We start from the raw sequence: 25,174 nt of genomic DNA, 5'->3' as shown, positions 1-25,174 counted from the left end.
TCCCCACCAGTGGAAGGCATCTGAGCCACAAAAGGAAATGCCACCTGGATAACTTCTTTCAAGAGAAGGACTGCAGCTCATGCTTCCAAATTGACTGAATTTTTTTAAGGCAGTAGGTTTGCACCTGAAATGCATTCTGGCTGCTCTTGTCCTCCTTAAAAAAAAAATACAAGAACCCTCCCCCAAACCCCCACCTAAGCTTTTTTTGTCTTTCCAAACAGGGACTTGAATTCTCTTCCTAGCTGTAAGGAGAGAGCTGTGCCTGGACAGGGCTGTGAAATGAACGTAAAGGCTCATCATGTTGCAAATACCAGCTTCTATTTTACTGTCAAAAAATGGCAGGTCGTTGTGTGTCTGTAAACAATGCAGTTATGAAATGGCAGTGCACGGCTGAGCTGAGCATGCTCAGAAGCAGCCTGTAGGGGGAGGTGATGTGAGCGAGATGATCTAATTCAGAGCAATTTTGGGGATGGAAGGAAAAGGCCAGGCTCCATCCCCATGACAGAGCAGAAACCAGACTTCTGGGACAAGGCCTTGTAGGCTTTTGTCTGAGAGCTTTAGAGGACCTGCTGCCCTTATAGGATTGGGCTGCTGACTGTGTTGCCTTTTTTTTTTTTTTTAAGCTTTTCCAAAAAGGAGCAAAGCTTTATTGTTTCTTGGCAATGGGTAGGCCCTTAAGAGCTGTTTCTTTCTCTGTCTATTTCTTGTCCTCATGCTACTAATTCCCCCTTTTCAGCCTTTTTTTCTTTAATTCACTGGCTGTGCTTCATTTTGAATTGGAAGAGGGTCTGATATCAATTTGGATGACACCTTTTGCACACCACCATCAGAAACACATCTTGGGGGCGGGGGATGAGGGCCATTTTCTGTCTGTCTTGTCTTTTTCACCATCTCAGTCCTGATCTGAAGCTTGGATTGTGAAGGGTGGTTCTGATTATTTGGGTTGAAGAGGGTTTTCTGATTTACGAGAGGACAAACTAGAAAAGCTGAGACGAAAAATGTATCTACTTTGGAACTTCTTTGAGCTAAATGATCTGATTTGCTTGACCTCAGCTCTTCATAACATGTTATTCTTGTTACTCTTATAGGTCTTCTAGGGGTGTGATCTTTCCAAAATGGACAGTTTCCTGCCATCAAGAGAGTGCAGCCTATACTGTGCATGATGCTAGTTTGCCAGGCAGGCATTCTGATCCTAAGCATGTTTACACATAAGTAAGTCCCATTTATTTCAGTGAGACTTGCTTTCAGGTAAGTGTGCTTAGGATAGCAGCCTTAGACCTTGGATTCCCTTCCCCTCTGGCTGTCTCCCCCCTAGTCCCCCAGGGTGGTCAGAACAAAAGATGGTAGTTCTGAATAATGCACCTATGAAAGGTGATCTTTCTGATTTTGAGATTTGGGTATGGGATTTTTCAGTAGTCGTAATAGCTGTTTTAAAAAACCTTGTTGATGGGCTTTTGGCTGTTATTATATTTTGATATCTTGTCCTTCCTTTTTGGGAGGATCACTGTATAATTGCAAGAGGTAAGGGAGATTGAAAGAAGAGAGCAAGCATCATTTGCAGGAGAAAAGGACAGTCACCTAGATAAACCATCCTCCTGAAATGCTTGCTAAACTTTGAACAAAAGAAGCTCTCACCTGAGAACAAGAGAAGAGAACTTCAGGCCATAGCTTGCTCAGTTACTATAGGCCTGCAAGGAAATGGCCTGAGTTTGAGAACAGTCTGGGGAAACGGTAGCCTCCCTTTGCAAGATTATTTTGGGCACCCTTCGTGTGGAATGCTGCTGGGGCTCAGCTCTCCAGATGCTTATCCAAACCTTCTCTCTGAAACTAGTTTTAATAAGTATTTTGTTAATAATGGTGGTAGAAACGCTTTGCTCCCTTGATTTTCCTTTTTCATCTCCCTTCCACGCCAATGTTTAGGGAGGTTATATTTTAAATTTTTTCGATCAGGGCACAGAGGGTGCCGTTTTGTTTGACTGTTCAGCTGCTGAAGTTGCATCATATTGTTAAGAGCTTGCCTACCAGTCTTGGCTCCGGTACGTATTGCAAGCTTTGGCTGTCTTTATACGGTAAGTGAACAATTGCTTTGACGATGAAGCAAATCTTTGGAGGGTTTGTGTGTGCGATTAAGGTGGGCGGTGGGCTGGGAAGTGTGGCGTTGAGTCTGGGCAAGGCAGCTGACCCAGGAGAAGTATTGAGGAGAGGAGGATATTGCAGGCCAGAGGAAGGAATGGGTAATGAGTTCTGAAGCTTGCAGTTGTGGGTGTTTTCTAGGCCATTTGGAACCATTCTTCTGTTGCTTTTGTCCTTCTTGTGAATACAGATCAGTGCTGCCGATACTGCTCTAGCAGGATGCAGAATAGAATTTTCTACAATGCCCTGTGCAACTGGAGGTTAAACCTTCCCTTGATTTATGTCTTGCCCATGGGTTGATCTATTTGGGCTAAAAGAAGGCAGCATTTTTTCAGGTTCACTATTTCTTCCATACAGTAAATTCTACAAGCCAAGACAGATTGCTGCCATGCCTGGGTATTAAGCCTCTCCTTGCCTACATACAGGCAACCTGGTTCTGATGCAACTGTCTGGTCCTGTGGGAGTGGGGGGAGGGAGGAGAAGAGAAGGCCTAGGAAAGATGTGCCATGATAGCAAAATGCACGTGCTGCTGCTGCTGCTGCTGCCTTTCTGTGTCCTCATTAGAACCTGATGGAGCTGGTTGTTCCTGTACTGATTTTTTTTCCAAGCGCTTGTACTTAAAGATCCAGCTCAGCATCTGCTTGCCTTCAAACCATGCCTTTGGCTTTTGGGGATCTTGAGCATTCTTTCCTAGTTCTCAAGTCGCAGGGGTGGCTGGCACGCAGAGGTGGGAAGGAAATTTGCTCTTCGTTTTTTAGCCTTTGGATTGCCATCTTCTCTTCCCCTTCTCCTTGAAAAAGCCCTTTCAAATGGGCCTCATCAGCACTGGTTGGTTTCTTTTTTTGGGGGAAAAAAAAGATGCAGTGATTTCTCCTCTCTTGAAGACGTGTGTCTGTAATGTGTGTATAATGCTGTATTGGTTCTGGTGCCTAACCTTTGTGAAGACTCTTCACTGCCTGACGATTAATAATCACTCTGTTGTAGGCAGGAGAATGGAGACAGACGGCTGCAGGAAAGAGGGGGGAAAAGAGCGAGTGAGAGACTTTTATTCTGAAGCAGTCTTTGCTTGGCAGTTGGCTTTTGTTGGGAGTGCTGTTAAAGCAGACATTTCTCTGCTTGGGAGGGTTGGGTATAAGATTTCTCTGCCAATCAGGAGCCGACAGATTGGGGCATGGTGGAGTGTGAGCAAAAGGGAAGTTTTCCTTGCATTTAAGGGGGGAAAATGGAGGTACTGACACTTGCAACAGAGTTGCTGGGAACACGTTTGGGTGGGCTTGGGGTGTGTGCTGGAAGGAAGTGGAGAATGTTACTTGATTTGTGAGGGATTGTGAAAGTGTGTGTGTGTCATTTGTGGGGTTGAGTGTAGGGTTCTTCATGGCTCTTTTTCCCTGTGAATAACCTTCAGACTGAAAACATGGATGCAGTTGGTATTTCTGATCAAGAAGAAGGGGAGGTTGAATCCTTGGCAATTCATGGAGGTCAGACTGTGGATGCAGGGTAGCAGTCCTGTGACTGTAGCCTCCTGGATCCTTCCAAACTTGCCTAGGGTTTGGTTTGGTTTTGTCGTCCTCCCCTTCTCCCTACAGGACAAAGAGGCATGGTAACACTGCTGTTGGGGTTTGGCTCTTGTCTGATAGTGGAAAGAATATGTTAGGGGGGGAAAGGTGACTATAAAAAAGGACCTTTGGATGAATGGCTGTAAATGATGCTCCCAATGTATGCATGGCTGACGAAAAGTCTTAAGAGGGATAGGATAGCCTTTTGTGTGGTGCTGGTGATAGCCAGCTTGAGTAAGAAGCTTTGCTCACACTGTGAATTCTCTTTTGAAAGCATCTAGAATCTGGAATGAGAATTCTGAAAATGAAAGGCTAGTTATGGTTTGCTTCGTCTTCCAGGCCTGCTGTGCAGCTGCAATCATGTCCCAGCAAGAGACCATAGCTAAGAGAGACTCAGGCCCCTGGATATGCAGGCTACTGAATTTGGAATTCTATTTCCCAGTCTTAGATAAAACTTGATTTAGTTAGAAGGGGTCTGTCAAATTCCCAGGACATGGAACTGCAGCGATCAGACAGACATGGATGGAGTCTTTTCACTGAGGCTAATGTTAAGGTTTAATTTAGAAAGCACCTCTTTCAGATAAAATAGGGTCCTCTTTTATAGAGTGGCTGGTGATGCTGAGGAAATACATTCTCCATGGGCATAAATTTGGAAGAAGAGGCTTGTTTGTCCTTTTCCTTATGCTCGTGTTGAGTGCAGTTGTTTCTTTATGATTTCTACTGGTTGGTAGCAGGAGTCATGTGGGCCTTTTGACTTAACCAAAAGAACACTGGTTTGTGTTCTAAGTATTGATAGCAGCACTTGTTTCTTTCTGGGAAAGGGAAGATGGTTATTTTCCCCCCAGAGCTGAATCTTATGTCTAAGTTTACATTAAATATCCATTGCCTTTTTAAAATGCCAGTCTGTTGACTCACGGTCAAGAGTCCACAAGAACTTCTCCACGTGATCAATCCTGGTTCTTCCTGAGTGTGATTGAAAGGGGACAGGTATTGTATAGATCTGCAACATGCTGATACTTCTTGACAGCTGCAGTTCTGGAGCTTCTATAACCACAGATGTTGCTGCTGAGTGTATCTGTGCAGTCTCCAAAAGAATTGCAATTTCATGTGTTACCTGTCTGCATGTGATTCCAGGTGCACAAAGGAGTGAAGCTGGACAGATCTGTGTGTGAACCAAACTTTTGTCACCCTCAGAAGCAAATTGTTTCAGTATGCATCTGGATATTTACTGAAATTCAGTGAAGTCAGCCTGCATGAAAGACGATAATGAGGTGTCGCTCACTGATTTTAAAGATGCTCCTTTCTCCTTGGTCTCCAGGAATCACTGCTTGCTCCTCTTCTGTTTTGTTGCTGTGTGGTTTGTCCCAGGCATATGGCTAAGCAAGCTGGTAGACATTTTTTCAAGAGTAATAAAGGGGGGACCTCTTGGCAACAAAGCTGAATTTTCTTGGAACAGAAGCTACATAGTGGTTGGTAAGGAAGTAGTCACACTTACTGGAAGACACAGCCAGTGGTGAAGGGGTCAGGCCAGCCAGAACCAGACCATGCTTGTGTGGCAGTTGCTGAGAGCAATGCACTTGTTCCTGTGTACATCCATAGATCTCCTCTAGTAGTTCCATGGGTGATGGGCAGACGTTGGGATTCTTTTTGTAATCACGAAATGTGCTTTAAATCTTTTGGATCTGCGTGACCACTGGAAGCATATCTGCACTCTGTTGGTCGAACAGTTGGATTTACCCTAGTTGCTATTTTAGCTGGTCGACAGGGCATGAAGTGAATCCTCTTTCCCGTTCCTGTCACCCCCCAACTCCTCGAAACTGCCTTTCAGATGTACATACTTAATTTAACTGTACCTATTATGCTGTTATGAGTACTAAGTGTTCTAGTCTCATTGGTTGAATTCCAGCTTTTTTGCTTTGCAACTGGGTAGACTAGATTTGCTGCTGTAATAGTGGGCTTTGGACCTTACAGAAAGGATATTGTGGCAAACAGAGAAAATATAAAGGTAAAAAATCTTTGCAGGCAAATTTCATATCTGTTACTTCAAATGAATACGCTTTTAAAAGTATATTTTAAAAATGTGCTGCTTTTAAAAAATGAACCAGCTTTCTCTAGGGTGACAACTTCTAGAGGAGTAGTTACATTTCTCCGTTGTGGCAAGACTTAAAGGAATCTTATGGCAACTTAAATAGCAGCCTTCAGAACTAGATCCCATGTCATTAAAACACACCTTTTTCTATGGCTGCTGCACCCTCAAGTGTTTTTAATACGATAGCACCTTTTCCTCACTACAGCAGCTCCATTCCAGGTTTTGCAATGTCTGACCAATATATTAGGTTTTAATAAATAATTAAAAAAGCACTTACAAATGCACCGTGGATCTAAATGGGAAGAACACATGAAGATTTAGCCTGAGTTGGGTCGCTTCAATTTTTACCTGCATTAAGGGCATAAGCGCTCCAAATTATACTTCAGGTTAGGAGAAATATCAGGCATATTCCTCAGTATCATTGGGTTTGGGGTTTCCGGAGTCATAAAGGGCCCAGTGCTCTGTCATATTCAGGGTATAGGGTGAGGCACGAAGTTCAGGTTTTAATTGATCAGCCTTGAAATTTAGTCAATAGAAATGGGATTTTTTTTTAAAAGAAAAATCAGTGCCTCCTTTATAAGTTCAACCTGCAGCTGTCAGAAAACTGGCCCCTCTATCATAGTATTGTCTGACAGCAGCCCTCTAAGGTACCAGGTAGAGAAGAGTTTTTCCCCATTGCCAGCTACCCCAGATCTTTTAACTGGAGACGTCAGGGATTTAACCTAGGACTTGATGCATGTAAAGAATGAGCTCTAGTATAGAACCATGGACCCCTCCCCTAACATGGGACTTGCTTTTGCTTTTCTCTAACCTTTCTTTCCATCTTATTCTTTATATAGCAGTCAGATGCAAACGTTCTTCTAGAAATGAGAATTTTGGCAGGTGTAGCTTTTCTGATCTCTGTGTAACAATCTGCAGCTGCTCCAAGTTCCTCTTACATATAGCTATTTGAATGTAGAAATAATTCTGTCTGCATCAGATTTCTCCTTGACTTTGTCTTTTAAAAAGAAAAGGAAAGAAAAAGAAACCTAAACAACCAGAAACGATAGCAATGACACTGGTGCGACCCTACATAGATCGGGGTGTATGACACACCTGAGTGTCCCAACATACTAGTTAAAGACCAGCGTCTTAGAAGAGAATCCAAGCAAAGTTCTGCAGAATATCATTGATGATGTATTTTTCCTCCCATGTTGGTGATGAAGGTACTTGCAGAACAGTTATTTTCTGCCTTTTCAGCTGGATCTGATTTGATGCTTTCTCTGATGTTTAAATTCTGCTGGTACCATCAGCACCAGTCCTCTACCATCCATGACACAAGTTGGTTCTTTGATGACTCTTGGCTACATTGGTATATGGGCAATCACAGACATATAAGATTAGATGCATGGCAACTGTTGAAATTTTGCTTGGCGCTGAAATACATTCAGCTTTCCTCAAATTATTTGCTTGAAGAACACCCCACCCCACCCCTGAGACTGGGTTCAAATTTCATTTTAAGTGTCCTGATTTGGATACTCCAGGCTAGCCCGATCTTGTCAGATCCCAGAATCTAAGCTGGGCCAACCCTGGCAAGTACTTGGAAGGGTAAACTCCAAGGAATACCAGGGCTGGATGCAGAGACAGATAATATCAAAGCCACCTCTCTGAAATGTCCAGCCACACTAGGGGTTGCCAGAAGTCACCATGACTTCCAGGCTCACAAGCGCACACACAAAAATACCCTTTTTTTCATTTTAAGTGAAATTTTAATAGCAACTCTGGTGTGAGGTGGCCGACGTCCTATGGATGTCATGACGGTTCAAATCCCATTTAAGTATTCTAGGCAGCTGGAGGCTCTTATCTGTTGGAGTATCAGTTGTTTTGACCTTCAGTTGATAGGCCCACTTTGTGTAGGCTTGCATAAAGCCCAGCCCCAGTGATTCTGTCTTCTCTCACAGCCAGGTATTCCTGGATTGTTAGTTGCAGATTCGCCAGCTTGGGAAGCCTGAAACACATCCAAGGGTATCAGGGAAGCTCTTAGAGAATGTTTTGGTAATGTAGGTTTGTTGGGTGTGGTGTTGCATATGGTATAGTGTGTGACTGCTCAGTTTTCTTGGGAATTGTGGTGTGGGACAGCCAGTTTCCAGAACACAGCTGGCATGCTAATTGAGTTAAAGTGGCTGCCAGAACCTCTTCCCCAATGTAATCAGTGAGGTAGGTTTCCTGGAAAAATTAGAGATGAGAATTTTTCCAGAACATGTTCTGGAAAATTATCCAGTCCCCTAAGTACAATGTAAACTGATTTAGCATGTTTGGTTTTGGCATATTTAGTAAACATATTTTAAAATATCTCATGTTAATTTTATGTCCCAGTAGCAACAAATACTGGAACCGAAATATTTGAATAGGGGCACAAAACTGCGTGTGATATAAATGTTCAAACATATTGCAAACATATTGTATTAGAATAATACATCCAGGTTGGCAGCCATGTTGGTGTGAAGTAGTAGAACAAATTTTCGAGTCCAGTAGTTCCTTTAAGACCAACAAAGGTTTATTCAAGGTATGAGCTTTTGTGTGCATGCACACAATCAGAATTAGGATAATGTTAGTAAAAATATCTTCAGAATAGCATATACTTCCCTTACTGTGTCAATTACTTCAGTGCCTTCCCTATTTTTCCTAATTTTAGCACAGTCAAAAGAATTCTGTATGATTTGCCTTAGACGTGGCTGTCCACTCAATTATTTCAACAGAATTTAACCATTCACGTTAGTTACAAACAAGACTGGTGATAGGTGATTACAATATCTGTCCACCATGCAACAGTGACATATTTGAATAAGAATTTTAGCTCTGGTTTTGATTGGGTTAATTTATAACTTAATTTGTTTAAATTATATGTATTTTTAGTTTTACCCTCCTGCGCTCTATTGACAAGTCAATAAAACATATTTTCTCTAGCACAGTTCCTAGGGATCATCACCTGAAAAACATTAATTACAACTTTGAAACTGCCAAGCTTACTTCATATTGCATTGGCAAAGGCATCCATTCATTGTTCTTAATTTGATGAAACAATCTTTAGAAATATGTCCATGGAATAATAAAGCATTGGAAAATTTTGCCTCTTCCCCCCCCCAAGTCTTTGAGTGTAATTTATTAGTACATTGGGAGAGCTGCTGTGGGTATGTAAAGACCATGAACAGTGCAGAGAATGCTTATTGATCTTTTCTGGTAATTAAAGCTCAAAGGGATTGAAATCAACACGTGCTGGATCTGCAAGAGTTCCTTCACACATCTGGTTGTCAACCTGTGGAACCCAGCAGTTCTTCAGGATATCTAGCTGAGAGAGGTGTTGCTAGCTCTGCTGCCTAAGTATGTTATGCTTGCACTGAGTTATGGATCCTGTTATTGTACCCAGTCAAACCAGTGACCCCTCTTACTGGTAGCAGCTCTGCAAGGTCTCAAGCAGAGACAGATTTTTCCAAATACTTCCCACCTTTAATTAGACAGGTCACTGCATGAACCTGGAACTTCATCATGCAAAGCACATGCTCTGTCTCTAAACCATGGCCTGTTCTGTGCTGTTAAAATAACACAGTGCATTTAGATCTGAGATGTTACATCCTTACAGTACCAAAAGGATGCCAGTTATCCTACTAGCCTGCAGTAGTTCCAGCACATTTCCTGGGAGGTTGTGGAAACTGAACCAGTGCCTGAAGGCTGAAACTTAATCTTAACAAAACAGAGGTACTACTGTGGGCGAGGAGGTTGACACAGGAATCAGGACCTCTCCTGTTCTGGATGGGGTTGCACTCCCCCTGCTTAGTGGTGTTGCTGGGCCCAGACCTCCTGTTGGATAAACAGATAGCATTGGTGGCCAGGGTGCCTTTCATCAGCTTTGGGTGGTAAGCCAGCTGTGGCCATCCCTGGACAGGAGCGATCTTGGCCACGGTGATGTACGCCCCGGTAACATTTAGATTAGACTAGTGCAGTGCAATCTATGTGGGACTGACCTTGAGGACTGTCGTTACTGTTGGCAGCCGGAACGTTGGCTGCATTGGGTCATAGGGTTCATATCGCTCTGGTCTAGTTTCACCTACCAGTTTGCTTTTGGGCCCAGTTCAAGATGCTGGTATTGATCTTTAAAGCCCTATGCAGCTTGCAGCCAGCATACCTGACAGTTTGCCTACTCCCATATGAACCTACCCAATTAGTCTTGTTTGTCTTCAGAGGCCCTGTTTCAGCTGCCCCCGCCACTTGAGTGTAGACGGAGGGCAACCCCAACTCTGGAACTCTCTCCCAAGGGAGAGTTTTTCTCCCTCTATCATCCTCTTCTCTCAGCAAGTGAAGTTGTTTTTTATTTTGTATACCATTCCCTCTGTCTCATTGGTTCTCCTCTCTGTGTATCTCTGTGTTTATATGTTGCTTTTAATTGTTTTAATTAATATATGTATTTATATGTAATTTAACATTGTTTTGGTTGTTTGCCACCTTGGGGTGCCTAAGTTGGGTGGAAGTTAGACTCTGCTATGCCATGCATTTTCTATGCCAACCTTTTTCGAGGGCGTCATCATGGTAGCAGACATGCATCTGTCCAATTTTATTCTTGCAACAGTCCTGTGATATAGATACGCTGGGTTGAAAGGTAGCAGTTTGCTCAAGGGCACCCAGCTGTTCCATATGGAGATGTAAAATTTCTGGAAATTTTGAAGCTGGGGTGGGGGGTTCCCTCTGTTCTCCCCCCCCCCCCCAGGGAGCAGAAATTTTGGGGGAAATTTAAATATATGCAGTACTTCCAGCTAGATTCAAGTCCACCACCAAAATTTTCAGAGCATTGACTTCGAAAGCTCATACCCTGTAAATCTGGTTGGCCTCCAAGGGGCTGCTGGATTTGAACCTAGTGGTTCTATGGCAGACCAAAATGGCTGTATTTGGTGTATTTAGGGATTTTAAAAATATCTTAATTTCGTATGAGAAAAATTGCCAGTATTGACAGTACTAGAGAAAGAGCTGCACTGCCATACCCTATGCTACTGTAGTACACACAGCTTTAATTTTACCATCTGAGAGGTAGGAAAAAGAAAAAATTGAAGGCAGAAAACAAATCTTGTGGTTAAAAAGAAAAAGAAAGCATCTTATTTGGACACATACTGTCTTACAGAGTCACAATAGGTAGAACTACCAGCATATTTGGATAGTAAGCTAAACTTTGTAACATTGAAAATGCTGAACTCTTTAATAATGTATTATCGTTAAACTCATTACAGCATATTTATTGTTTGCAAAATTAAGTACATTTAAACAAAAAGTTGTATGACTACAGAATAAGTTTTTTGTTTTTTTTAGTGCTCTCTAAAATTTCCCAAAGTTTCCATTGGAAAGTAGTGATTTTCATGCTATACATGCTGTGTGTGAAAAACCTTAAGTAGCATTTTATTTATTCTAAAAGAGAAAATATTTCATAGGAGTTTTTTTCCAGTGTTCCCCCAAATTTTCCATTGGAAAAACTGACAAAAAGGCCTTGGGGGGAAATGGGGGGGAGCCCCCCCAACCCCCCCCCCCGCCTTCACATCTCTAGTTCTATACCCCAAGGTCAAAACCCCTCTTTGTGACCTGTTGTATACTATTTGCCCAAGAGTCTTGGCTCTGGTCTGAGAATTAAAGCACAGCCTATTCAGTAGCGTGTCTTGTTCATTTAACTTTTATATATGCCTCACTTCATATGAACTCAGACACCAATTAAGATTGTGGCAAGAGGTGCATGACAGACCAAAGGAAATGCTTCTTCACTGAACATGTAATTAAACATTTGCTGTCTGTGGAGGCCGTGATAGCCATGAGTGGAGATAGCTTTAAGAGGGGGGTAGACAGATTTATGGAGGAGAGTTGGCTATGGAGAGTTAAGAGAACCCGGAGGCCATTGTGCGCTTGTTGCCCCGAAGGGCCACTGGTCAGTCATGTGTGAAACAGTATGCTGGACTAGATGGACCACTGGTCAGGTCCAGCAGGGCTCTTCCTGTGTGCTGCTTGCTGTGTGGCATCATTTTCCGTGGTGATTATGGTAATAACTATAGGCAGGGCTCTTTTGGTGATGGCTCCTAAACTTTGGAATATTCTTCCAGAGGAGATATGACAAGCTACCTTTCTCCTAAGTTTTGGGAAAAGGTGCAAAAGTCATTTGATTGATTTACTGTTCTGGTTTTTTTTGCCACTTTGAGCTTTGGAAAAGCAGTATAAAAGGTTTTAAATAAATGTATGAAACTGTATATGAAAGAATCTTTGGTTATGGTGATTGTTTATGTCCCATTTAGCGAGCTCTGCTGGGTAAAGGAGAGACCAGAAGAGAGAACTGCATGAAGGCTGAGCTGCTGAAAGATATCACCAACAATAAGGAGGAAGGTGAGTACGTCTTTCAGTGCCAGATTGCAGTTTCCCGGTCAGTGGAATTGCTGTGCAGCCAACAGAGTGTTTTTGGCAAGGCTGTAAGGGTTTCAGTGAAGCTACTTGTGAGCAGTGAAGTTTTGAAAAGTGTAAACACAGGTTCCCTCATTGTTCTTCAAAAACATCTTGAAAGATTTTGCTGTCTTGATATGCTGTGGATGCTTGGCAAGGAGCTCAGTGTGCCATTCCGGTAAAGCCAAATGAGACTATGTTATGCTTGTGCTCAGTTCTTGGTCCAAAGTGTTCAGAGAAGGTTATGTAGTGTTCACATAGCTTCAGCATCATCTTCCAGAAGATTCTGTGGCTTACGAAATACCAAAAATGTATCCTTTTTTCTTTTATAAGTTCATACCCTCTAAGTTGTAAGTTATTGTCTCTGTTTGTGATCTGCAAATCTCAAAAAAGCTTTTAGTTCACTCTGTCTTCAGGTAGTGGATGCAGCAATAAAATTTAAGTGATGTAATGGCTGATAAGTTTTATAAAATAATTTCATATTTGCAGTAGGATAATATAAATGATAATATTAGTAGAAATGATTTAGTCTAAACAGATTCCAAATAACAACTGAATCACAGAGCACTTTACAGAATGGTTTGAGCACAATGGTTTGAGCCCGCACGCGGGGAGGGCAGGGTATAAAATAAATAAATAAATAAATAAATAAATAAACCATGAGAGCAGAACCAATTTAACTAAAGCTAGATGAAACAGAAGACTCTTTGCTTGATACTTAAAATCCCGGTAAACCTCTTGGGTAAGAGTCACCACCACTGAAAAGGCCTGTCCCTAGTCGCCCAGGTTTCTTTGTGCAAGACAGAGCCCTATGCTCCTGGGGTTCATTCTCAGTTTGTTCAGAGCAAGGGGTTGAATCATAGAGCTGATGAGCAGATGTGAATGATCTGTTCTTTTAATGCATAGGATGGTTTTTGTATTGTAAGACAGTATTGCTATTTACAATAAATGGACTGAATTGTGCCATATGCTATCATTCCAGAAATGATTTCCATTCCTTTTGTCTGTCTTTGGTATAATTGTCCTTGATCATTTCCAGTGTCCACTTGATTAAGGATTGGATGTGCCTTGCAGTGGTCCCTTGATTTGACCAGTTCTTCCATCGCTTGATTTGTTCTGTCTACCCAGCTGTCACATTTTTATGGTGCAGACCTAATTCTCTTTTTGGGAAAAGATGTACTCTCCATTTCTTTTAAAAGATTTGAAGTTGATAGGATCCAGTGGTTGCTGCAAGAAAAGCTTTTAAGTGGGAAGGAAGAGACTGTTGCGCTTGGCTGCCATGCAGTCTATGCTGAATTCACATGTGCTGCTTTAATAGAAAGATAGTTCTAAATGCACATAAGTATTAGTTTTATATTCTATGAAAATAAAGCCATTCTAAATATTGTTGTTCCAGACTTCTAAATTGATTGAAGAGGCAGGTTAATTGATTAACAGGCGAGTTAATGTGCAGCCTTCCTGTTTTTACAATCTACATGTGATTTTGGTCCTAGGAAAGCTACTGTTCTATACAAGCCCTAAACTACCTACCTTCATTGTCCCTTACGGATCAGAATGCTTATTTTCTCTGCCATCCTGAAAATGTTAAGTTGTTGTCTACCATTCTAAGGAAATAACAGCTGGATGTTATCTTGTTTTAGATTAATACAAAGTATGTTGTGTTGGTGTGGTTCATACTTTCAGTGCAGGAAAAAATTCCAAATGAAACTGGTTAAGTTTTGGAGTTTCAAAATGTGTTTGGAACATGTACTGACTTTTGTTTCCCCTGCAGTTTTAATGAATTGAAGGAATTGACTTAGGGATGGACAGTGCATGCCTCTCATCTGAAATTTGACCTTTTATTGAAGGGAACTTTCCCTAAAAGTATCTGAAGTCATAAGGCTAAAAGAAAGATGCCCTGTTTGGAATAATGTTCATGTCCATTTGTTTTAGTATTTTCCTCAGATCAGAATCTAGAATTAGTCCTTGTACAGAAACAGAACAGGGATGGCCAACTTTTGTGTTCTTGATAAGGCATTGTGTTCTGTAGACAGTTGTTCAGGGCTAGAAGTATGTTGTGCTACGCAAGCTGACCTACTTATGGTCGGCTCCCTAATACGTTTGCTGCCGTCTAGCATTTAATGAATTCTCAGTTACAGAGCGCAACATTCTATACAGATCTGTGCATTTACAGACTGCTGTGGGGGGGGGGGGCGAACTAGAGGAGAGATGAAAAAACAATGAGAACATTTTTCACCGCCTTGTGAGTGAAGCTGTGGGCAAACATTTTATTGTATCTTGATTAAAATTTGCTTGGGGGCCTCCCTTCATAAAATTAAATTTTAATCTCTCTGTTTCCCACATCAGAATTTTGAGAACATATTGAGAATGTTTGAGAACATATTGAGAAAACCATCAACCATAAGTAAAAATTTTACAAAAATTTAATCAAACCGATCAATAAGGGGAAAAAATGTGAAAGAACAGAAATGAAATGCAAACACCACGGCAGCTCGACCAAGTGCTTGACGAAATTACATCACCTTTGCCTCGGCAGCTAAATGTCAGTAATGAAGGCACTTGCCAGACGTTTGGGTGACTGTTCTGTAGTGCCGGTCACCATGTATCTCACTTCTGATGATGGAAGGGAGAATCTAGAAAGCAGCCTCTAATGTGGGGGGGGGGTTTGAGCAGAAAGGTGCATACAGGAGCATTTATCTAATTTTATCCACATTACCGTGCTGAGGTAGGGAGAGAGAGAAAGAAAAGAAGAGAGTTTATCACTTTCCTAAGAATAGCAGGTTATGGTTAGCGGGCAAGTACAGCAACCTTGCTTAAGTGAAGTAGGCCTAGGTCTGTCTAGCACATTTCTGTTCTGCCCCACCAAGATGCTCCAGGGTGGCGTATATGATTCTCCTCTCCTTCATCTTACGCTGACAATAATCCTGTGAGGTAGGTTAGGCTGACACAATGTGACTGGCCCATGATCACCTAGTGAGCAGCATAACTGAGAAGGAATGTGAACCTGGGTCACCCCACTCCACCTCAAATTCTCTTATCATGATACTGGCACTGTCTTTGTGATCTGGTCAGTGCCTGGGTAGAAGACATCTTGGGAAAGCATCCTTGAGATCTTCTTCATGGTCTATGTGCATCACGCCTTTGGGATATAGTGCGCCTGCGCCAACCCCGATCAGTATAATTGAAAGCAAAAGGGATTTTCGTGCCTGCTCCAAGTCACGTGCAGGGCTCCAGTGTGCATGACTACAGGAGGGGCACAACAATCTTGCCAGCTTTCTTCTGACCGCCGCGCTATTAGGATCTTCTCTGCTCCAGTTGGTATTTTTTCTTCCTGGCCTATTGGGCCTTTCTTTTTTCTCATTTCCCCCCTTTTTTTTGTGGATTACCTAAATGGAAAAGAAAAACTTACAGTTTGGGACTGTACTTGAGTGAGTACTCTGCTTCTGCAGGTTTCTCCTACCCCCAGCCTATGGCCAAACAGTGGGGTTTCTTTAAGCGGTGTTTGAAGTGCGGCAGTAAGATCGCCCCCCCCAACAAGACACTCTCTTTGCCTTTTGTGCCTCGGGGAAGCCCACTGCGTGGACTCCTGTTCTCATTGCTCTAAATTCTCAAGGCAAATGAGAAAGAACAGAGCTGCAAGGCTTCGTACCGCTTTACTGGAGTCAGCTCTCTCTCCAATGGCTTCACCTCAAGACACCTCAGGCCATGCTTCAATGTCAACTCCTGCCTCAGCGTCAACAACCACGATGTCCCCGACACTGGCTCCTACCGATGTTGGTCAACTGGTGCTGAAACACTCGGTCCCAAAATCTAAGTCCGAAGCCCACACCCCCGCTAAGAAACGCTGGCAGGGCAAGGACACTAAATCAGTCAAGCTGAAGAAGCACAAAGTTCCCACATAAAGTTCCTTCGACTCCTTGGCAAATGCCAAACCCAACTTCTGTGCCTGGAGCTGCTTCACTTGACTCACCGGACCACGGTCAATCACAGGGTGCACCATCCTCACCCTTACTGCTTCCAGTACAGCTCACTGACTCTGAGCAGGACATGGACTTGACCCAAGTCTCCCGATTCTCCAATGTCGAGAGTTTTCGCTCAGGCCGGGGAGGCCGTAATTTTCCACAACCTTCCCCCTGCCATTCATCCATCGATGACCAGGACCAACCCTCGGGACCGCCTCTTCCTCTGCCTGTTCCCTGGGACCAACGCCAATTGCATTACCTTTATGGGGCATTGTCAGCCAACATGCCCTGGCTTCTGCCCTGTATGCCGACGGATTGGAACCGATAATCCATGTCTTCTCGACTGTCTTGGTATCGGGAGCCTGCTCTGACACTGGAATACCTGCTGCCCCAGCCGTCGATACCAACAGACAAGTGCCCTAAACAGACGCCTGTAACAACGAGGAAGGTGGCTACATTGGTACCGACCCCATTGGTGCTGACGCTACCGGTAGAATTCTTGGACCCTTCAGATCAGTCCAACTTGTCTGATGCCTTGCAGCATTTGGGTAATGAGAGCCTCGAGCATCCGGCTAGCCCCTGCCCACCGCAGAAGGTGTCGGAGGATCTCCGAATATCTCCTTCGGAGGATTTAAAGTCTTATGGGGAGTTTATTAAGAGAATGGCAAATACCCTGACTCTGACGACGGTCCAACCTCCTCCAGCTGTTACCAATTCTGTTTTTGATGCCGTCGCCCTCCCCGTGCAAGCAGCAAAAGCCCCCTGGCTCCATCCGGCCTCCACTCTCATCTCCAGCTGTAGAATCGACCACATGTATAAGATACAGGAGATGGGTGCTAAATTCTTGTTCACCCGCCCCAAACCAAATTCAGTGCTAGTGAACTCATCCCCCAAAGGCAGGCGTGCTCATTCCTTGCCTCCTGATAAAGAGGGGAAGAAGCTAGATTTCTTCAGGAGAAAGTTTTACTCAGCCGGTGCATTGGGCATTAAAATCTCAAATTATACTGCCTGTATGGGCAGATATCAATATGCCCTCTGGGAGCAATTGTCTGAATATATCTCATCCCTCCCAGAGGAGTTTAATCGCCAAGCCAGGCGGATCCAGAAAGAGGGCATGCTTCTAGCTAAACACCAACTTAATTCGGCCAAGCATACACTTGATGTAGTAGCTAAGACACTCACCTCTGCTCTTGCTCTTTGGTACCCTGCCTGGTTGCGGTCCACATCCCTCCAGCAAGATACTAAGGCTTTTGTTGAGGACCTCCCTTTTGAGAAGGCTTATTCAGCTCCTCTACGGACACTGTCCTTCAGGACCTGGATAAGAGTATTAAGACATCAAATAATTTGGGAGTTTCTCCAACCTCCAGGCAGAACAGATCCTGGAACAAGTCATGGTCACGTAGGTCCTCCCTCAAGTCATCCCCTGACATGTAGTGGCAACAATGGTCTCCACATACACCTTCTTGATCATATGGAAGCAAACCCCGGTTTGCCTCAGCCACCCAGTCTAGGCCTAAGGTCCCCAAGAGCCCCAAGCAGAGCCTTTGACTCCGACCTTCTACCCACCCCACCAAGACCTACCCGCCTCCATCGTTACCTGCCCACCTGGAGATGGATAATATTGGACAGGTGGGTTCTCTCTGTCATCACAGATGGGTATGTAATAGACTTTGTCCAGGTTCTAACGTCTTCCAGCTTCATCACCACTCCCCAGTCGGCCATGCTTCTGGAGAAAGTACAGAACCTCCTGCACAAAGAAGCCATAGAACCGGTTCATCCCTCCCACCATTACCATGGCTTCTATTCCTGTTATTTTACGGTCCCCAAAAAGGATGTGGACCTCCACCCTATTATGGACCTCAGAAACCTCAATTGCTTCATAGCATACAAAGAGATTCAGGATGATGTCCTTGCAGAACATCCATTCTCTTCTCAGACATGGGGCCTGGATGGCAACCCCAGACTTACAGGTTGCTTACTTTCATATCACAATTCATCACAACCACAGGAAATTCTTACGCTGCACAATAGGGGAGCAGCACTATCAGTACAAAGCCCTCCAATTTGGACTGTCCACAGCCCCCCAAGTATTTATAAAGATGATGGTAGTCATCATTGCTGCCCACTTGCGTCTTCAAGGGATACGAATTTTCCCGTACATTGATGATTGGCTACTGGTGGCAGACTCCAAAGCCATCCTCCTACAACACATACTCGACTCTAGAATTGCTGAACGAGCTGGGTCTATGTGTGAATCGCAAGAAATCCATGCTTCTCTCCTCCATGAGAGTCCAGTTCATTGGTGCTATTCTGGATTCCATGGTTTGCAAGGCCTTCCTTACCCCCAAGAGGGTGGATGACATTATAGGCCGGATTCGGCTGCTACGTCAGCAAGTGGACACCTCAGCAAGGCAACTCCAGTGCCTTCTGGGACTTATGGCCGCCACAACTGCAGTAATTGTATTTGCCTAACTCTGCTTGAGGCCACTCCAGCTGTGGTTCCTGAAAAGATTTCATCCCCATCGTCAATCCCAGTCCCAACAGTTCGCCATCCCCTCCCATGTGCTAACTTCCCTGGAATGGTGGCAGAACCCATGGAACTTGATCGCAGGGGCACCTTTCCACCCACCTATGCCATCCATGACCATCACTACGGATGTGTCTCTCTGGGGCTGGGGCACGCATCTCAACAGCCTGTGTGTGGGATCCACTTGGCAGACTCATGTAGCCCACAAGTACATCAACTTCCTAGAACTTCTAGCAGTCAAATATGCTCTCAGATCGTTTCGCCACTTGGTGTCCCTTCAGACAGTAGCTGTACTGATGGACAACACCACAGCGTTGTGCTACGTCAGTTGTCAAGGTGGCACAATATCAAGGAATCTGTGCAGACTAGCTCTGTAGATTTGGGACAAGTGTCAATCCCGGGGTGTTTTCCTGGTAGCGGCTCACCTTCCCAGCTCCCAAAATGTGACTGTAGACTTCCTGAGTGTGGGGGTGTGGGGGTGTGGGGGTGTCATTACACGAATGGGAACTCACCTGGAAATATCTTTAGCCAGTGTTCGACAGGTGGGGTCAACCAGCGGTAGATGTCTTTGTGACAAGACAAAACAGGAAATGCATCCTGTTCTGCTCCAGGAGGGAATGGATCCTCTCTCTCTAGGGGATGGTCTCTTCTGCCCATGGTCCCACCAGCACCTGTTCATCTTTCCCCTGATCCCCCTACTCACCAGGGTGATCCACAAGATCATGAGGGAGGCTCCAAGATGCATCCTCATGGCCTCATGGTGGCCTTGACAGCACTGGTTTCCCATTGTACTTCACCTATCCAAGGGCTCCTTTCTTCACTTCCCGGCAGCACCAGATCTTGTCCTTGCCCAAGGGGATCTGGTACTGTACCACAATGTACCACATCTCAGGCTAACGGCATGGAGAATTCTGTGACAAAGCTCAGGCACAGGATAGACTATGTGTTGCCGCACTGTCGCACGTTTTCCACTCGTAGATCCTACAATGGGAAATGGAATCAATTTTTGGCCTACCTTGATTCGGTTGGGCTACCCCCTCCTCCTTCAGACCTGTTTGCTATTTTTGGCTTCCTGCTGTCCCGTCTGGACCTGGGTCTCAGCCACGCTTCACTGCGCATATATCTGGCAGTTGTCTCTGCTCACCATCCTCCAATTGAGGGTTACTTGGTGTTTACCCACCCACTTACCAAGTAGTTTCTTAAAGGGCTCGTCTGCCTCTTTCCTCCATCCCGCCACCCCACGCCAGCTTGGGACTTACCACTAGTGTTGGCCAAGCTTTCTGGGAAGCCGTTCGAACCTATGGCTACATGCAGCTTTCCAGCTTCTTTCCTGGAAAATGGCTTTTCTGGTTGCCATTACGTCCACTAGGAGAGTGAGCGAACTGTCGGCCCTTTGCTGTGATCCCCCTACCTGGCGTTCCACCAAGGCTGGGTCTCCTTGGCTCCTGATGTGTCATTCCTGCCCAAGGGAGTCTCGGAGTTTCACTTGCATGCAGATACCATTCTTCCAGTGTTTTTCCCAACTCCAGTGGATGATACTGAATGTCACCTCCATACCCTAGATGTAAAGAGGGCCGTGCTCTTTTACCTGGACAGGACTAAGGCTTTTCAGAAGTCTCCAGCCCCTTTTGTCTCCTGTGCTGTACCTGCACTTGGACACAAACTTTCATTGCAACGTCTGTCCAAGTGGATTGTGGAGGCAATCAAGCATTGCTACCTGCTGGCCAAGAAGCTGCTCCCAGAACTGCTTTGTGCACACTCCACCTGAGCCGTGGCCACGTCCACAGTCTTCCTGAAGGGCACGCCAATCCGTGACATCTGCAATGCAGCGACCTGGGCAACCCCTCACACGTTTGTGAGGCATTATGCCCTGGATGTGCGTCTTCATCAGCGAGCTGTGGTGGTACGGTCTGTGTTGCAGTCGGTGTGTGTCTAAGGACCTTCCAGCTCCCTCCTCCAGGTAGGCATCTTTTTGCTTGTTACTTTCCCAGAGGTGTGATGCACAGAGACCACGAAGAAGATAAACTGGTTGCTTACCTGTAACTGATTATCTTTGAGTGGTCATCTGTGCATTCACATCACCCGCCCCCCTTCCCTTCTGCTGTCGGTCCCTTTTTTCTCTTTGCTCTAAGACTGATGGCAGTGGTCAGGAGGAACTGGCGGGATTGTCGTGCCCCTCCTGTAGTCATGTGCACTGAAGCCCTGCATGTGACTTGGGAGCAAGCGCAAAAATCCCTTTTGCTTTCGATTATACCGATCGGGGTCAGCGCAGGCACACTATATCCCAGAAGTGTGAATGCACAGATGACCACTCGAAGATCATCTGTTACAGGCAAGCAACCTGTTTTTCTGTGCAGGAAGAAAGTCAGGACATAAATGCAGTAGACAATACTGATAGAGAGCCTGAGAAATGCCCCTTAACATAAGAATGAAAAACACCATGGATTAAGTGTTGGATTTGGGAGTGGGATACCTTGGTTCGTATAGAATTATAGATGGTTAGTCGGTAAACAGTCTTAGACTTTCTGCCTTGTCTTGCAGTGTAACTTTGCTGCACTCCCCCAGTTTATTGCTTTATCACTGAAGGAGCTGCCAATCTCTAGTTTCCGTTTATTCTCTTTATAGGTCCCTCGTAATCTGTTGACCACTTTTTATAAATCCAGACAAAGTACTATGTAGAATACCCAACCCTCCTGAGTTGAAGCCGGAATTTAGTTATTTATGTTCTGCTCTGCAATTGTGATTCCTTAAGTCTTCCTTCCCTCCTCTGCTTAATTTATAACTCTTCTCCTTTTTTTACCTGTTCCCAGGATTTAATGCTATGGCAGCAGATGAGAGTGCCATAGAAAAACAAGTCGGGGAACCAAAGATGGCCCCGGATGGCGAAACCAACGGGTCCTGCGAACGCAACGAAACCAAGAGCCACCCCAGTGCAGCTAAAAACTCTCAGGACAATCTCAAAGCGAGCCTAGGGGACTCCGCAGCTAAGCTGAGCAGGATAGCTGAGAATGGCATTTCAGAGAGAGACAGCGACACAGGGAAGCAGAACCACATAAAAGCAAATGACTTCACGCAGACTTCTGTCACAGGGAGCAATGGGTACATTTTGTCGAAGCAAATGGCTCAGGAGCCGCCCGTAAGGACTACCAGCAGTGCTTTTGCTTCCCTCACTGGCCATGCTGCAAAAACCCTCCCTGCAGGAGCCAGCAAGGGCAGAACTCTTGGCACCCTTTCTCAGACACAGGCTGTCTCACCAGCCAAGTTCAGGGTGGGTGGGAAGGACATGGAGGCAAAAAGAACCACAGCAGCAAATGCCAACTTCAAGGTCCACAGAGCCCGGAAGACGATGCCCAAGCCCACTTCTAGCCTGGTAAAGTATACCAAAGCACCTGCCAACAGTGGTTCTGTTTTGGTGTGTGAGGTGGTAAGTGTGAGCTGAAGCGTGCTGTGTGGTTCCCAGTGTCTCTCAACCTCTCTCAGGTGCTTGTCCAAGTCATGTAGCTCTTCAGCTGAATTCAGTCTGTACTCTCATCTTGGTAAGAGCTGCCTCGCTCCTGAATGTCTCCTGTAGCATTAAAATGCATAATCTTGTAGGAGCAGACAAATGTTGTCTGTTTGGTGTAGATTTGCATGCAACTCACTCATAAACTGTACAGCTGGTACGTCATATAATAAAATGTATACTTCTTGCCTCACCTCCATCTGCCTGAGAAGGGAATAATCTTTAGTGTATTTCCTGCAGAAAATACTCAGGGATTCAGCTGGGCTTAAGGTCTGTTTGCTGGTTCCTCCCCCCCCCCCTCCCCAACTGAGCTGGGTTTTATTTTCTATGCAGAAGCTGATATGTTCCTTAGAAATCCCAGTTGTCCCTCATTTTCTACATCTTTGCAGTTTCTCCGGAGCATCCTGGGGGCAAGCTTGCATCTGAACATATGAAGCTGTGCTATGCTAAATTGTATTACCTCCTCTCCAAGACCTCAGGCAAGCTAAAGGTCTTTTCCATCGTGTGCTGTCTTGAGACTCTTTAACTGGAAGTGCGGGGAATTGAACCTGGATCCTTCTGCAAGCCAAGCAGCTCCGAGCCACAGCTCCCACAAAGCTACAGATAGTTTTCACTTTTGTATAACACAGCTTAATGTGATTCTGGCATTGCACTTCAGGGTCATTTCAGTTGCTGGCTTTTGTTTGTGTTTCTTGCTTGCTCATCTCTTCCTCGAGAATCATTCCGCATTTTCTCCAGAGTTGCTGCAGCGCAGGTTGTGTTTATAGATATCAAGCAGTGTGTGCAGGGAAGTCCAGCAGTCTGGTTCACAGGTCTGTTTCCATTGTGTGAGCAGCTTTAATACTGTACCACCTGGAAATATTTTTAATCGCTTGGACTTGCACGTTGACAGGCCCTGCCAGTGACCTTTAGAAATATGCTCCCGAAGGTGACCACCTCCCTGCTGACAACTTGGCAGATGTGCTCTGGTTGGGCACGCAGAATGTTTAGGTTCTCTATTAATGCAAATGGCTTAACAGCTATTCAGGCCAGAGGATGCTGAAACTTCTTAGGTTCCCATGGCAGGTTCTTTGGTGGGCAGAGAAGCATACAAATATCGAGCCAGGTTCCAGATGAAAAGAGGCTTTGAATCCCAGGCATTATCTAGGATTTCTGACAATTAGGGAATCTGTAAGCCTGCTCTTCCCCAGTTCAATTGTGTGCTGGGCTTCTGCGGAAGCACAGAAAAGGCTTTCATCTTTTAAAAAAACGAGTAAGCTTCAAGCGAGAGTTTTGTTTCCCTTGAGTATAGTTTTGACAACTGTGTGTGGGATTTAGGGGCAAGTTTTTCTTACCAGAACCTTGAAGGGAACTGCTTTCTGGCCCTCTCGGAGAACTTAGACCCGTCCTCCCCCTCTCTATAACTGGGTTGATTTTCAATAGAAACAAAATCCAGGGGCAAAGAAAGGATCTGTGTTGCATGCAGAATGTGCCGGCATCAAGTCCTGGTATCCTTTGTCGGGAAGGACCGTTCTCTCCTTGAGACTCTGGAGAGCTGCTGCTGCAGGCAATACTGAACTAGATGGACCAGGATTCTGACTTGGCAGAACAGCCTCTTGTGTTCAGGTGGGCAGGCTTCCAGGGCTGTGTTTATACACACACACTCCTCGTTCAGCTACTGTGACATCAAGGGGTGAAAAGCAGGGTTCCACATTCCAGGAACAGGGCTTCTGCATTGCCTTCATGCCATCTCAAGCATAGCATGTTTCATCAGGAGGCCGTGCACATCTTCTGTCAGGATTGTTGAGCGTTAAGTCATTGACTGGAGTGGTATTCGGGGATGTGGGGACACACTAGTGAGAATTCAGTCCTAGCTTTCCTCTACAGGATAAATTTGGAAGCAGAAAGTGGAAGTAAAAGCACTTTAAAAAAGGAATTTATTATTCAGTTTCTTTCTAAATTGCTTTATTTTAGAAGATAAGCACCCTGCTGGATCTGTCCAGTAGTCCATCTAGTCCAGCATCCCGTCTCACACAGTGGCCGACCAGTTAATCTGGAGGGCCAGCCACGGGACATAGAAGCCAAGGACTTCCCCTGATGCTGCCTCCTAGCCACCAGTATTTAGAAGCTTACTGCGTCTGAATGTGGGAAGGTTCCCTTTAATCTCCATGGCTACTAGCCACTGATGGACCTGTCCTCCCTAATGTAATATTGCACATAGGTAATACCACCTAGTTTCCTCTCTGTGGTGCCCTACAATTTTCTTGTGAAGATAAAATGGGGGAGGAGAAACGTATTCTGCCTTACGCTCCTTGGAGAAGAGACAGGGGAAAGATGTAGTAAATAGGAAGACATTCTGTTAAGATCTGTGGGCAGCGTGCCCTGACCCAGATAGCCCAGGCACGCCTGATCTTGTCAGATCTCTGAAGCTAAGCAGGATCAATTCTGGCAAGTACTGAGATGGGAGAACTCCTTGGAATACCAGCAGTTGGGAGGTGGGGGCAGGCTTTACTCAGCCACCTCTCTATCCTCCAGACCCCCAGTAGGGGTCAATCACCAGAGGTTGCCATGACTTCCAGGTGCATGCATAACCAGTCACCAGAGGTCACCATGACTTCCAAATGCACACACACTCATAGGTGCATGTACGCACACACATGAAAAATACAAAAAAAACCCCACCCAAAGATATGTGGGCAGCACATTTGATCAAGTCAGTTTTTCTTCTGATACAAGTTTTGAAGATTATTTCTCTTTTGCATTGTAGTTTGACACTGCCCCTCTTCCTTATGTGTTATCAAGCTTCTGGACATTGACTGTAAATCCCCTCAAACCTTCAAAATCCAGTTATTGTGGTCCCTAGAAGGCCAGGGAGAAGTCGTTTGTGCACAGAGAGTCAGGCTGGTCTTCAAGAGGGTTGTGCTGCCTTGAAGACAAAGTCAAGCACAGCCTTGCTTCTGTTAGAGTCGAGGTATCTGAAGGCCC

The 25,174-nt window shown here is 44.9% G+C and overlaps 1 protein-coding gene across 1 annotated transcript in view; it reads left to right on the top strand.

The window, feature by feature from the left end:
* EHMT1 (euchromatic histone-lysine N-methyltransferase 1) overlaps positions 1-25,174 on the top strand; it is a 162,924-nt gene that overhangs the window by 77,484 nt on the left and 60,266 nt on the right. The window contains exons 2-3 of the mRNA XM_015421172.1: positions 12,078-12,165; positions 21,519-22,078. Coding sequence (XP_015276658.1) covers positions 12,078-12,165; positions 21,519-22,078 — 648 coding nt within the window. The remainder of the gene's footprint in view (positions 1-12,077; positions 12,166-21,518; positions 22,079-25,174) is intronic.

This window comes from Gekko japonicus, unplaced genomic scaffold (genome assembly GCF_001447785.1).
Source record: "Gekko japonicus isolate JY-2015 unplaced genomic scaffold, Gekko_japonicus_V1.1 scaffold40, whole genome shotgun sequence".
Taxonomy (NCBI): domain Eukaryota; kingdom Metazoa; phylum Chordata; class Lepidosauria; order Squamata; family Gekkonidae; genus Gekko; species Gekko japonicus.
The sequence above is the reverse complement of the archived record's forward strand: the minus strand, read 5'-3'. Positions and strand labels throughout refer to the sequence as shown.